Here is a 15,423-nt window from a genome sequence, read left to right as displayed (position 1 = left end):
TGGGCTCAGGAAACAAGCACTGAGTGGTGGGATCACATCGTCATGCAAGTCTGGGCTCCGGCGCAAGCACACGAGATTGAGAGCTGCCCTGACGGTGAAGAAGCGGGTGGCTATTGCAGTCTGGAAGCTGGCAACTCCGGACAGCTACCAGTCACTAACCAGTTTGGAGTGGGAAAGTCGACCGCTGGAATCGGATTGATGCAAGTTTGCAGGGCCATTAATCGCATCCTGCTCAGAAGAACAGTGACTCTGGGCAATGTGGGTGACATTGTGGCTGGCTTTGCACAATGGGTTTCCTTATCTGCGGAGGGGTGATAGATGGGACGCACATTCCAATTCTGGCACCAGACCACCTTGTCTCAGAGTACATAAATCGGAAGGGGTATTTCTCTATGGTTTTCCAGGCGCTTGTGGATCACTGTGGGTGTTTCATGGACATTAACGCAGGCTGGTCCGGAAAGGTGCATGACACACGCATTTTCTGGAACACTGGCCTGTTCAGGAAGCTGCAAGCTGGGACTTTTTCCCCAGACCAGAAGATCACCGTAGGGGAAGTCGAAATGCCCATTGTGATCCTTGGACACCCCGCTTACCCTTTAATGCCGTGTCTCATGAAACGCTACACAGGGAGCCTTGATGGCAGCAAGGAGCGGTTCCACAACAGGCTGAGTCGGTGCAGGATGCATCCGATGAAGGGAGCTGTAGCTCACGAAAGCTTATGCTCAAATAAATTTGTTAATCTCTAAGGTACCACAAGTCCTCCTTTTCTTTTTTCAGAATGACTGTTGAGTGTGCTGTTGGCCGTTTAGAGGGCCACTGGTGCTGTCTGTATGGGAAGCTGGACCTGGCTGTTATAGCTGTGTGCTGTACCCTCCATAACATTTGTGAAGGGAAGGGTGAAAGCTTCACTCAGGCATGGACCTCAGAGGTTCAACACCTGGAGGCTGAATTTGAACAGCCAGAGACCAGCGTATTAGAGGGGCCCTGCGCGGGGCTGTAAGGATTAGGGATGCCTTGAGGGAGCAATTTGATGCTGAAAGCCACCAGTAATGTTTGGTGCCCTGCATCTGTGTTTGCTATGTACGATGCACTGACTTGCAGTGCCTGTTGCTTTCCTGGGCTATGGTATCTTTTACTTAATGCAATAAAGAACGTTTTCAAAGCCAAAAGAGTCATTTATTGAAAAGAAACACAACTGCTTGGGAAACAGAAAGGGCATGACACATCTGTGCTATGTGGGAGGAGGGAAGGGGGGTGGGGTGGGGAACGGGACAATCACAGATTTGCATATGTCCTGTTATCATACTCAGCCTTCCTGTCTGGAGTGCCGTACAATGAGTGCTGCTCTTCAGGCTGGCTAACATGCGTGGTGATGTGGGTTGAGTGCAGTGGGTAAGGGTTGTAGTTTGCAAGGCTGGGTGGTGAAGCTACAGGCATTGGAGGCAGCTGGTGGAGATAAGAACCCGGATGTTGGGGAAAGTGGGTTGGCAGTGACATGGGGGCAAAAGGGAAAGAGTTTTGGGACAACGGCTGCAGGGGGTGGGCAGGTGCGGATGTGCTCCGTCTGCATTGCTATGAGCGCCTGTATCAAGTCCGCTTAGGCGCTCCATGATGCTTAGCAGCTGCTCCGTGCTTTGGTGCCGGTGATCTGCATTCTGCTGGTGGAGCCTCCTTTCAGTCTCCCGCCACTCCTGTACTTTTTGATTTTCATTAAGGGACTGCTGCATGACTTCATGCAGCAGGTCCTCTGCGTCTTTGCGGACGCTTCCTGATTCTTTGAAATCTTTCAGCAGTTGATAACAAGGATGGCTGGGATCTCAAGGTTGCATCTGTAAAGCCAAAATGTAACACTTAACAGAGGCAGCATTGTTCACACCAGACAGAGCAATGATTTGGCCGTACTTAAAGACAAATAGAGTGTACACAATAGCAGAAACTGCCCGACCCAAAGTGAGCGAACATAATCCACAGGAGCCCCAAAATCATGAGTAAGCACAGGGGCAAGGGGGACTGATTGTTTCATAGCCATACTGTCCTCTGGGGTTCTGTGCCTTGGGAAGAGCCAACAGCTGTAGGGGGCCCCTATAGTGAACACTGTCCCCCACATTTTCCGCAGGATGAATTCATCCTGGAAGATATCTTGCTGCTAAGGGTGACCTGGGAAGCAAGGGAGGGTCTTCTACTACAATGTGGCTTCCACCCTGGCCCTTATGCAGATTGCCTGTGTGCAGCAGTGGTCTGCCCGCCCATCATGGCACAGTGGCATGGACATGTTAGCCTTAATCATAGAATCTCAGGGTTGGAAGGGCCCTCAGGAGGTCATCTAGTCCAACCCCCTGCTCAAAGCAGGACCAATCCCCAATTTTTGCCCCAGATCCCTAAATGGCCCCCTCAAGGATTGAACTCACAACCTTGGGTTTAGCAGGCTGATGCTCAAACCACGGAGCTATCCCATGTATACTGGGACAAGGAGCACAGTAGCTCTGCCAAGGAACCTGTGCAAGCGGATTGCCCAGCTTCTGCATCAGACCTTTGAAGACATCCCTGAGGCCAATTACCGCGATGCGAGAGAGCACATCAATGCCCTGTTCCGCATCTAGGCATGCATGCAGCCCTAACCCTGCAACCCTCCTTGCCCCAAGGGCCCGCACCGAACAACTACCTTCCCAAAATAAAAACCACTTACCAGGCACCTCCTCTGCGGTTTGTTCTTGCCCAAGCACTATCCGCTGCGACTGGCTACCTTCCTCCTGGCTTGAAAACAGCTCCTGGGTGCATGAATCTAGGGATGCCGGGCTGTCCCCCTCCTCCTCAGCACCTTCGTTCCCGCTTTCCTCCTCCTGCCTTGTTGAACTCTGTGCTGCTATGGCCTCTGAAGTGTCCATGGTGGTCTTTGGAGTGGAAGTGGGGTCGTCCCCAAGTATCGCGCCCAGCTCTTTGTAGAAACGGCAGGTCGTGGGGGCAGCATCAGAGCGGTGGTTTGCCTCCCACGCTTTGTGGTAGGCATTCTGCAGCTCCTTCACTTTAACCCTGCACTGCTGTGCGTCCCGGTCATGGCCCCTTTCCATCATGTCCCTTGATATCTGCCCGAAGGTATCGTAATTCCTGTGGCTGGAGTGCAGCTGGGACTGGACAGCTTCTTCCCTGCAAACTCTAGCTTGCCAGCAAGTTAAAGAGTATGGGCTGGATGAATGGACTGTAAGGTGGATAGAAAGCTGGCTAGATCATCGGGTTGTGATCAATGGCTCCATGTCTAGTTGGCAGCCAGTATCAAGCGGAGTGCCCCAAGGGTCGGTCCTGGGACCGGTTTTGTTCAATATCTTCATTAATGATCTGGAGAATGGCATGGATTGCACCCTCAGCAAGTTTGCAGATGACACTAAACTGGGACGAGTGGTAGATATGCTGGAGGGGAGGGATAAGATACAGAGGGACCTACACAAATTAGAGGATTGGGCCAAAAGAAATCTGATGAGGTTCAATAAGGACAAGTGCAGAGTCCTGCACTTAGGACGGAAGAATCCATGCACTGCTACAGACTAGGGACTGAGTGCTAGGCAGCAGTTCTACAGAAGAGGACCTAGAGGTTACAGTGGACGAGAAGCTGGATATGAGTCAACAGTGTGCCCTTGTCATGAAGGCTAACGGCATATTGGGCTGCATTAGTAGGAGCATTGCCAGCAGATCGAGGGAAGTGATTATTCCCCTCTATTCGGCATTGGTGAGGCCTCATCTGGAGTACTGTGTCCAGTTTTGGGCCCCACACTACAAGAAGGATGTGGAAAAATTGGAAAGAGTCCAGCAGAGGGCAACAAAATTGATTAGGGGGCTGGAGCACATGACTTACAAGGAGAGGCTGAGGGAACTGGGCTTATTTAGTCTGCAGAAGAGAAGAGTGAGGCGGGATTTGATAGCAGCCTTCAACTACCTGAAAGGGGGTTCCAAAGAGGATGGATTTAGACTGTCCTCAGTGGTACTAGATGACAGAACAAGGAGCAATGGTCTCAAGTTGCAGTGGGGGAGGTCTAGGTTGGATATTAGGAAACACTGTTTCACTAGGAGAGTGATGAAGCACTGGAATGGGTTACCTAGGGAGGTGGTGGAATCTCCATCCTTAGAGGTTTTTAAGGTCAGGCTTGACAAACCCCTGGCTGGGATGATTTAGTTGTGGATTGGTCCTGCTTTGAGCAAGGGATTGGACTAGATGACCTCCTGAGGTCCCTTCCAACCCTGATATTCTATGAGGTCCAGCACCTCGCCATTGCTCCACACTGGGGACTGTCTGTTGCGTGGAGGCATGGTCACCTGGAAAGATGCATTGAGAGCACTCCACGCCTTGCTGAGCAAACAGGAAGGGGAATTTCAAAATTCCCAGAAAATGTAACGGGCGTGTCTGATGGTTGGTCACCTGAGTGCAGGACAGTAGAGTTCAAAGTGAAGACCAGAGTGGCTAGAACAGGCATTGTGGGACACTTCTGGAGGCTGATCAGAGCGCATTAATAGACCAGGGCGTCCACACTGGTGCCGCGGTGGTCCAGCCAGGGCACAGCAAGTGTTATACTTCTTGTGGAGGTGGATTATCAGGGGCGTTCCAGCCGCGGAGTCCGGGCGCTCTACGTGCCTTGCCAGTGTGGACACCTCAGGAGTTAGGGTGCCAGGGGCTGACTTAATGCACTCTAACTTGCAAGTGTAGCCAAGCCCTTAGAGTTAGGCATGTGTTTAAGTGCTGGATTAGGGGCATTGTGGATAAGGCTAGGGAAGCAACAGGAAGAGAAGAGTCAGTGATGACTTCAGTGGAGGCAGTGCTGAGCTGCAGAAGGAGCAAGAAAGAAGAATGCTTGGGCTTAAGGCAGCAGCAGAGATGAGACAAATTTAGGAAAATGAACAAGCAGCATACAGCAAGACAGACACAGAGTGATTTCAACCAAAAAAATCAAAGCAAAGCCTGCCCAAACTTTGGGGAACAAACCCGTCCTTACCTGAACCCTGGGATCATTTTTGCAAAGCCAATCACTTTCTGTATGCTGTAGCTGACGAGGTCAGCCAGGTGAGGTAGCATGGTGAGGTGCGAGAGGTTAATATCCATGGAAGGGCTTTCGTCAGACTCCTCGTTCAGTGCCATGTTGGAGAACATTCTGTGCTCTACAGACTCTGTGGAGTGGAAAGAGGTTGATATTTATCTTGGCTGCACGGTTTCCCCATGATAGGAAGTTTGTTCTTCAGGATAAAAATCAACCAAGAGGAGAGAGTGTCAAAATAAATAACTGCACAACCACAACATTTGTATCCCAGTCCTTGGGCACCATGTGCACCTTGCCCTTAGGGGACTTAGGCTAGGGAATATTTTAGTAAAAATGAGAGAGAGGAAGAGTATGCAACAATCTGTGTTTGAGTGAGCTGACTCATGCTACAGGGATTTTAGCTGTCCTTGGAAAAGGAGCCTTGAGGAGCCACTGCAGCACAATTAGGAGAATTTTGGAATCAAAGCAACACTAAAGCTCTGTTTATTTTGAAAATCTGCATCACATTCACCCACATCTCTCACCTGGCACCATTACCATCTGCCTCCAAGCAGTCTATATCCCCGCCTTGCCTAGTAACTCACATCACCCCATACCCAGGCACCAATATCCCCTGTGTTATAATCCCCCTGCTCCCTGATACCACCCCTACAACTATTTACCCCTAGCCAGTCTTCTGCTCCCTGCTCTTCCCTCACCCCGTTCCCCAGCTGTTTACCTATTTGCTATCCTCTCCCAACTTACCCCCACAGCTCCCTCCTGTTCAACAAAGCCATATGCCTACAGCAAACCCCTCCCAGTGAGGCCTCTATGGGTTCCTCTCCATCCCTGGCTTCCTCTCCATCCAGTCTCCACCTAAAGCAACCCCCCTCTCATGGTTGTCTCCTGCTCTCTGTAGCATCCCAATCAGCCACCCCTCCTCTGAGCCAGGTTCTCTCTTGCTCTCTAAAATCTGCAGAACCACTGGACTGGCGTAGCACGGAGCAGAAATGTCACAAAGGTATTTGCTTGAGGGTTTGCTAAGGTGATACCTTGTAGAGCAGCTGTCCTCTGCCATTACCTATTCCCTCCCAGCCACACAACCCTCCAGGCAGAGGAGTTGCTTCAGGTTTGGCGCAAGAGGGGATGCCTCTGATGCATCAAATGTGGAATTAGGCCATGATCCAACAAAACATTTAACACGCTTAACTTTAAACACACGAGCACTCACCCTGGACTATGCACGTGCTTACTGTTAGGTATGTATTTAAGTGTTTGGCAGGGTTGTGGGGGAAGGGGTTGCATTTCTTAAACAAAGATCATGAAGATCATGAAGACTCAGAAATGACAAACTGTCAAAATAACCGTTATTTAAAAACCCCACAGATTGCTTAAATCCCTACTCTGACTTATCCATGTGACTATTATTTGTAGGGGAGAAAGCCAATACCACGTATAATACCTGGAGAACAGCTGAAGGTATCTGAAGACTCTTCTGATGAGGAGCCATGCGTAAGGACCGATGATGATCTAGTTATTCTTTTGCTTGAGTTGGCTCTCACAGGAGGCTGGAACAGAATGCAGGAACTGATTATACCTCTGAGAAAGTGGGTTGACAAAGGAACACTGCATTTTTCTTTATTCTCTGTGTCCTCCCAGGTAGAGGGGCGCACTTCTTAAACATTGTCCTGGCCAAGGATAAGGGTACAATCCAGTGGACTATAGGATTTTGGAGGAGAATTTCCAAAAGTGCTCAGTGTTGGCCTACCTCTGCTTCCATTAATTTTGATGGGAGCAGAGCTGGACTGGTGCTGAGTGTTTTTGGAAACTTCACCTTGGTCTTTCCTATCTCTATTAGATTGCTCAGGTCATTCCTGGCTGACGCTGGACTTCTTCCTACGATACCCTGTCCAACGAGTAAAATATCATCAGGTTTTCCTCCACCACCACCATCATGGGAAAGAGCAGATTAGTCAATTGTTCCTGGGATGATTGTCATGACAATGTTGTCATGACAATGTTGCAAGGCTGATTTAGAAGTATTTTAAAATTGACTAACCAATAGCTTCTACTATGTATCCTCTTTTGCACTGGGACATTACTTTTTAATTCTGTTTTGTTGTGTATCTTCTGGGTTTAAGACACATTAAATATAATTCTATAATTAAAATTACCTAGTGATTGTGTTAAAGGTCTCAAAACTCACAGGGCAGATACATTAGGAATATTAGTAACTTAGGTTTTTCTTCTAATTTTAAGCTACTAGTGTTCCACTTCCTGGCCCAGATCCTTGGTTGTGTGAATCAGCCTATCAATGAAGCTAAGTTGATTTACATCAGCTGGGATCAGGCCTGCCATATTTAACCAGATCATCCAGCACATACTCAGGTTTTGAATATTAGTTTTCCGATCACTATTGATCTAAGAAAATAGTCAGCTACTCATTAATTTCCAGCTTATTAAAAAAAAATACTGTATCCGAGGCAGAGAAAGGTTTTATGCAATTGCTGCATGTTTGAATCTTGTGTTCCAGAGTCCTTGTATACCACTGAGGAATTTGACTAATTCAATACACATGTAGGCTCTGATTTGACCTATAGTACTTCTCTCATGGATGGCAACTGGAATGGATTCATACATTTTAAGGTCAGAGCTTAGGGGGATCATTAGGATCTAGTCTGATCTACATAACACCAACCACAGAGAACTTCACCCAGTAATTTCTGATTCAAGCCCACAGCTTCTGTTAGAGCTATAGCAAGTCACCCATTTTTTCATGTTCTGTGTATATATAAATCTCCTCATTGTATTTTCCACTGAATGCATCCGATGAAGTGAGCTGTAGCTCATGAAAGCTTATGCTCAAATAAATTGGTTAGTCTCTAAGGTACCACAAGTACTCCTTTTCTTTTTGTGAATACAGACTAACACGGCTGCTACTCTGAAACCTGTCTTTTAGAAAGACATCCAGTCTTGATTTAAAGCCTTCCAGTGATTGACAACTGCCACTGTCATTTGTGGCAAGATTCTGAGCCCCAATTATATAAACAGAATGACATTTTGGGAGAACAGCACATGGGCACTTTCACTGATAGTCAGTGAGTGCCCTAAGATCACACGTTCTGAACCTGGGGGAGCCATAAACAAGATTCAGGGCATCATGACCACCTTTCTTCCCCATATGACTAGTTAGGAGGAAGATCTCAAAACTTTACATTGTAACACTGGGTCATGGTATGGAAGAGGTAGAGACTACTACTTAGCTTATCTATCAGAATTTTGGCACAGCCTTCTACCACCACCAGAGGTCCTCCTAGTAACAGCAAACGGGAAGTCTTCGCATGAAAGCTAAGGGAGAGAAAGCAGGTCCTGGAACATACCCGGAACTGGGTGAAGTCAGAATAGGTTGGGTCATAAGTTTTGCGATGGGCCTCGAGAAGAATGTCAACGACTCTCTGTTGCTCCTCCGATAATTTGGGCTTCATGCTCTCTTTAAGAGCCTCCTCTTCCTTCCTCTTCGTTATCATCTCTCTCTTCCTCTGGACCTCCTCATCTGTCAGAATGACTGTTTACAAACATGTGGCAAGGGGAAGAGAATGAACAAGAGTCAAAAATCAACATCCTGGAATTATCTACAAATACTTAGAAACTGGGTAAAACCAAAAGTCATTGTAGAAGATGTCTCAAAAGTGAGCTCCAGAGTAAATACCCTGTCCCTTTTGTATTGCTACTTAATAATTAAACCGGTATTTTCTCCCTCTTGTTTTAAATCTGCTGAATTAGCAGGTCACTGCTTCCTGCTGCTATTTAAATCCTGATTTAGCAATGTCACATCTCCCATAATTCTAGAGAAGCATTTGATCCAGTGTTAGATAGAATGAGAAAGAGAGAGGTGAGGAATTTTGGCATCACCATACATGTTCTAGACCCCAGCCTTGCAGCTTGTTGCATGTGGGTGAACTTCTGTGGAGAGCCCTAAAAAAGTCTGCAGACTGCCTTGCTCAGACCCAAAGAGCTCAGTGTAAGATCAACAGCTAGTCTCCCTTACCAAAAGATATCACCTCACCCACCTTGTCTCTTTGCTCACTCAAGGTCTAGATCCTGCAGTTGATATTAAGAACATAAGAACAGCCATACTGGGTCAGAACAATGGCCCAGTATCCTGTCTTCTGAAAATGTCAGTGCCAGATACTTCAGAGGAAATGAACAGAACAGGGCAATTTCAAGTGATCCATCTCAGTCATCCAGTCCCAGCTCCTGGTAGTTGGAAGTTTAGGGACACCTGGAGCCTGGGATGCATCCCTGACCATCTTGGCTAATAGCCATTGATGGCCCTAGCCTTACTTAACTTATCTTTTTGGAACCAAGTTATAATTTTGGCCTTCACAACATTCCATGGAAATGAGTTCCACATGTTGACCATGTGTTGTGTAAACAGAAGTACTTCCTTTTGTTTCAGAGTAGCAGCCATGTTAGTCTGTATTGGTAAAAAGAAAAGGAGGACTAGTGGCACCTTAGAGACTAACCAATTTATTTGAGCATGAGCTTTCGTAAGCTACAGCTCACTTCATCAGATGCTACTCTGAAACCTGTCTAGTAGAATGGGTAATCTCCTACTTCAGGGAATTTTGAGCAGGGGAGGAAGTATCAGATTGAAAATTCTTTGTGTGTGCTGAATGCCCCTCTTGATCATACGAGAATTTAGTCTGTAACTCTACAATTCCTACATTCTAAACTAAAATGCATCAAAGTTCAAGAGGTCATCAAACGGGAAAAAGCCCAAGATGTTCAGTGATCTAGATGAGGAGTCTTTCAAAGAGCTGATTTCACGTACTGTTTACATCCTAAAATTTAGGAAGATGACGTGTATACGAAAGAGGTACTAGAGCTCTTTTTGCAAGTCTTCATTCTGGTTCTTGCATTTTTAGAAGACAGCAACAAACTGCTCCACATTCTTGTGAAGTTAACATTTTCAATTAACAAAGGAATTGTTAAAGGAAAAAAGTGACAAACTGAAAGTACAGCAAATCTTTTTTGCACGTACAATGCAAGTTTTTCCCATTTCTTTATCCCCACCCCTAAAATGTCTCATCAGGTTTCACTTCTGTGCTTTATTGCACCATCAAAACTCCTGAAGAGAATTCTAGACTTGTAATTAAAATGCTCCATGCATTACTCTGAACAGTGTACATTCCACAGACATGGTAGAATGCAAAAGGCAGATTCTCAATCCCTCTTTGAAAACACTGACAATTTACAGGTTCGTGGTCAGGAAGGGTTTGCATTACACTCTGTAGATACTGTTGTTGAGAAGTGGCAGCATTTCCTTCTCTGATTGCATAGATTAATTTGGGCAAGTGTGCACAGTTCAGTTACAGTACACATAGCAATATTTGTGCAGCAAAAGCTACCTGAATCTGCTATGAACACAAGCTATGCCCTGCTCACAATTAAACTTATTATTAGTAAACATCAGCAGTTTTCATGGGATTTTTTTTAAAATGAACATATAGTATAGGCTTAAAACTCACTAATCAGAATGTGGAGGGTTCCTAAAGGACCAAGCAGACTCATCTCTATATACTCAGGCCTTGATTCAGCAAGGCAGTAAGCACATGCTTAGCTTTAAGCACATCTTTTAGCGAGACCTATGCATGAGCTGAAGCTATTTGTTGAATTGGGGCCTTTGTACAGATCAGGATTCTGCACTCTGAATGAACAGTCACAGCTGTTTTGGCAAACAAAAGTCAATCACCATTTTCTCTAATCACTGGTCTTTAAACCCATTACTGGTCCCTTAACCGAACAGTGCTTTTTTGGCTCTGGTCTAGAATTGATTTTAACAATTTCCAGGACTTAAACCAGTGTCCTTTGAGCTGTCCGAAAACAAAGGAAAATTATGTTTGAGATTCTAGCTCCACAAAACTCAGGAAATTCAAGTCATTGTTCTTCCTTTGACCATAGCTTGTCTCCTTTCCACATATGTATATTTCTGTTCAGAATATTAGTTTTGCCACCTCAGTACTATGTATGGACAGTACTGGTTTCTAGCTATCAAACACACTTGCCTAGATTTCAACATACAGGTTGTGATATTCCGTACCCCAAAGCAACACCCTAGTATCCCCATATTTACCTAGGTGATCTAATTATATGTTTTGTGCAAAGTATGCCTTGTAAGGGATCATTCTAAAAGTCTTGATCTGTTGAACATTAATAGCCTGTTGGATTGCACGTGCTGTCATTGTATCTGAAGTTATGAATATTGACTCTGTACCAGTATTTCAAATGTGTTTGCTCCTGCGGTGACACCCACAAGGTAGTTTACATCCACTCTAGCCAGCACATTGTGGATGAACCATTCAACGTCATGGCCCATTAAGAAACACAACAGGCCATGGAAGAAGCTAATCCCAGACCTGATGGACTTTCCTGTGAAAGTTCTAGTCAGGATATGGGTAATGGCCCCTGCTGTGACTCATCGAAGCATGCAAGGGCATGTGATCAGCTCATGTGACACTGGACTCCATCTTATGCCTGTACTTTTCCACTAACTGTGCTGGGGGGTTTGTTTGGGACAATGAAGTTCCCTCCACATTGAAGAAGCTATAAAAGGAGGAAGTGACATCATCACTTGGCTTCACTCCCCTGGAACTCAACACCTGGAAACACCTTAGGAACAAAGAAAGGAAGTGGTCCCAGGCTGAAGGGATTTCTAGCCTGTGTATGGAAGACTGGTGGACTGTTTGTACCATAAGGGTGAGACAGCACTTGATTAAAATCTTGTCTAGAGTACAGAACTTAGATTGCAATTTTGTTTTATTTCTTAGGTAACCAAGTTTGATCTGTGTGCTATTATTTATAATCACTTACATTCTCTCTTTCTGTAGTTAATAAATCTGTTTTATATTTTTTACCTAAAACAGTGTGTTGTTTGAAGTGGAAAGGGAACAGGGGCAGGAACAGGGGCAGGTGCACTGCCCTCTCCACATTGAGGGAGGGACAGACTGGAAAATAAACTTACACTGGTCAGGCTTTTGAGTAGGGCAAGACTGTATAGCTCTGGGGTCCTAGGCTGGGAAGCTGGCTGGTGCCTCCACAGGCGCCAGCTTCCTCTGGGCTCTAGGGGTGCTCAAACCCTTGCCCCCACTCCCACCCCCCCGCCTCTTCCTGACCAGGTCCACCCCAGACCCTGCCCCCACCCCTTCTCCCAAGCTCCCGCCCCGCCCTGTCTCTTCCCACCTCTGCTCCACCCCAGTCCTGCCTCTTTAGGCCCAGTTTTGCCCCCTCCCCCAAGCACACCCCATACCTGCTCCTCCCCCTCCCTTCCAGTGCCTCCTGCAAGCCATGAAACAGCTGATTGTAGTAGGTGGGAGACGCTGGGAGGGAGGGGGAGGAGTTGAGTGGAGAGGCCAGTGGCGGGTGGGAGGTGCTGTGGGGGAGGGAGAGCTGGCTGCCGGTGCGTGCTTCCGCCCCCCCAGGAGTGCTCCAGCCCTGGAGCACCGACACAGTTGGTGCCTAGGGGAGCCTCTCTGTTGTTGGCTCATGAGTGGCATGTCCCTGTCTCCGTATGGCTGTGTAAGTGCAAGACCTGGAGAGAACTGCAGCTTGTCACAGCCTCACAGTGTGGGGGGGGGAGCCCAGATTGGTATGCCAGAGGGCTCAGCAGTACCCCAGTTCCAGGTTGCACCCCAGGGAAGTCCATCACACATGTCTGCAGACATGCAGAAGCATCAGCTCTTGAGTACTTGGTCCCATACAGCGCATGTGGGACACGAGATTTTTCTAAACCCTTACATGCCTTGCTCTTTCTAAATAAAATCTTTGCAAAAATGTCTGTCGGTCCAATCCTGCAATGTGCTTAACATCTTCAACTGTCCCTGAAGTCAATGGGAGTTAAGGGTGCTCAGCACCTGTAGTATCAGGCTCTGAAACGCAAGTTTTCCCATAGAAAACAAGAAGAGGGTTAGGTTTATAGCTGGGTTTTCAAAAAGCTCAGCACCCAAGCAAGAGGAGCTGCTGGGTGCAGAATACCTTTGAAAGTCTGGCAACTTATTTAGGTGCCTAAATTGGAAATAAGCTGTTTTGAAAATCTAGCTTCAATTGTGGGTGCTGAGTTTCTTTTCAAAATCTAGTTCTTACAGTTCTTGAGCTATGAGCGAGTCATTCTGGTAAAGCACTGACCACACACCCCTTTCCACATTTGGAAATTTGTTGTTTGGTGTCTATACGTGCTACCACAAAGCAATCAGGACTGGGACTTCAGTGTTTTACGTGCTGCCACAAAAATCTTATAGGCCAACTAAAAAGAGGCCCCACAGAATTCCATAAAGATTTCTCCAGACAATTTACTTTTGGGGTGAGAACAAGCACAAACTACTTCTGCTCAAATGGTACCTTTATTAAAAAGCTCCAAGCATCTGAAAAGTATAAGCAATTGAAGAGCTTTAAAACCACAACTACATTGCTATTTTCAGAAGATTATAATATACCCTGTGGCATAAGCAGCATAGAGATTTTATCACCTTATTGATAGGTTTCAGAGTAACAGCCGTGTTAGTCTGTATTCACAAAAAGAAAAGGAGTACTTGTGGCACCTTAGAGACTAACCAATTTATTTGAGCATAAGCTTTTGTGAGCTACAGCTCACTTCATCTGATGATAGCTCACGAAAGCTTATGCTCAAATAAATGTGTTAGTCTTTTAAGGTGCCACAAGTACTCCTTTTCTATCAGCTTATTTTATCTTTTGATAGAGATTAAGATAGCAACCACAGGTGGGGTTTTTTCCATCTATATTTAAACCCAAAGCCAAGCACTCATAGACAGGTCCTGTTTTAATACAGTGACATAACTCAGCAAAGCAAATACACCTTGAAGGGTAGGTAATAAACCCTAAATATAGCAAAGAAGAATTTCACATTCGTTAAGACATTAATCGTCTTTTAACCTATCATTAACAAATAAAAAAATAGATTTCATCTTATGACTGGAGGCTTTTTGCCGACATTAGGTTCCAGGAATACTCTACGTTGGTAGGTTAAGGTGGAGTTCGGAATGAAAGGTTTGGCAAGAAAAAGAGAAGCAATACACTTGATGTAGCTGTACTCAGAGGTAACGTAAGGTACAATAGCAGTGCTATGTAGCTTTCAGTTACAGCCTCAGGGTTTAGCCGCTGGTATTTTTCCAATACCTTTTTTGAAGTTGCATAACACTCTACATGCCTCAAAATGATTTAAAATCTAGGAGGCAGCTACCTGAACATTTCAGGCCAGAGGGTTACACTAGCGATTAGAATACTACCATTAGTTCTTAAGCAATATGTTTTTGTAAAATCATTTTTATGTTTGTTTACAAATTAATCTGAATAAGAGACGGACTATTACAAATTCCCCTTTAATACGCAGCCTTCGATAGCAAAGTGAGGACTGCTAAATTTTAATGGGAAACTGCTAAAGAATTAGCAGGGGAAGGAGCTTTAGGACTAGTAGATGCATTGCTAGAATCAGATATCTGCAAATATAAAGAAATAAAAGTAGTGGGCAAAGTTAAGATCTCCTGAGACAAACATGCTTTTGGGGGGCTGTGAATCTTTACTCTTCAATATTAAGTTACAATTACACAGTTTACTTTGGTTAGCAGGTAGAAGAGCTAGAAAGCAAAAACATCAAGCCAAGCTGAACAAAAGCTTTGTCCTGACTACAGCTGTGCAGAGAAGACAGAAAAAGGAGACAGCTATCACACTGTAAAAATCCTAGTAGAGACAAAGCACAGGTAGGTTTTATTTCAATGTAGCTTTTCTGCGTCAGCCTCACAGAAGGGGGGTACGAGGTAGATGCACAACTTTTCTGCAGTGAACATTAGCCTAGGATTTAAAAGGTGTGTGAGAATGTGTTAGCTAGTGTGTTTTATGCTGCTTTGTCCACACTAGCGATTTAGAACATGCTAGCTAACACCTTTAAATCCTAGTGGAGATCAACCGAAAGGTGGCACAAATCAAGGGGTATATTTTGAAGCGTGGGCCTATGCTACCTAGATCTCTGCATAAAGAAAAGGAGTACTTGTGGCACCTTAGAGACTAACAAATTTATTTGAGCATAAGCTTTTGTGAGCTACAGCTCACTTCATCGGATGCATACAGTGGACAATACAGTGGGGAGATTTTATATACACAGAGAACATGAAACAATGGGTGTTACCATACACACTGTAAGGAGAGTGATCAGGTAAGGTGAGCTATTACCAGCAGGAGAGAAAAAAAACACTTTTGTAGTGATAATCAAGGTGGGCCATTTCCAGCAGTTGACAAGAATGTGTGAGGAACAGTTGGGGGGGGGGGGGGGAAAACAGGGGATGACACAAACATGGGGAAATAGTTTTACTTTTTGTAATGACACATCCACTCCCAGTCTTTATTCAAGCCT

The 15,423-nt window shown here is 45.6% G+C and overlaps 1 protein-coding gene across 1 annotated transcript in view; it reads right to left on the bottom strand.

Moving 5' to 3' along the window:
- Window positions 1–15,423, bottom strand: part of VDR (vitamin D receptor) — a 122,282-nt gene that overhangs the window by 14,124 nt on the left and 92,735 nt on the right. Inside the window, exons 6-8 of the mRNA XM_084610076.1 lie at window positions 8,381–8,565; window positions 6,463–6,568; window positions 4,980–5,151 (exon numbers count right to left, since the gene is read on the bottom strand). Of these exons, the coding sequence (XP_084466202.1) occupies window positions 4,980–5,151; window positions 6,463–6,568; window positions 8,381–8,565 (463 nt within the window). The remainder of the gene's footprint in view (window positions 1–4,979; window positions 5,152–6,462; window positions 6,569–8,380; window positions 8,566–15,423) is intronic.

This window comes from Lepidochelys olivacea (genome assembly GCF_965140295.1).
Source record: "Lepidochelys olivacea isolate rLepOli2 genome assembly, chromosome: 20".
Classification (NCBI taxonomy): domain Eukaryota; kingdom Metazoa; phylum Chordata; order Testudines; family Cheloniidae; genus Lepidochelys; species Lepidochelys olivacea.
The sequence above is the reverse complement of the archived record's forward strand: the minus strand, read 5'-3'. Positions and strand labels throughout refer to the sequence as shown.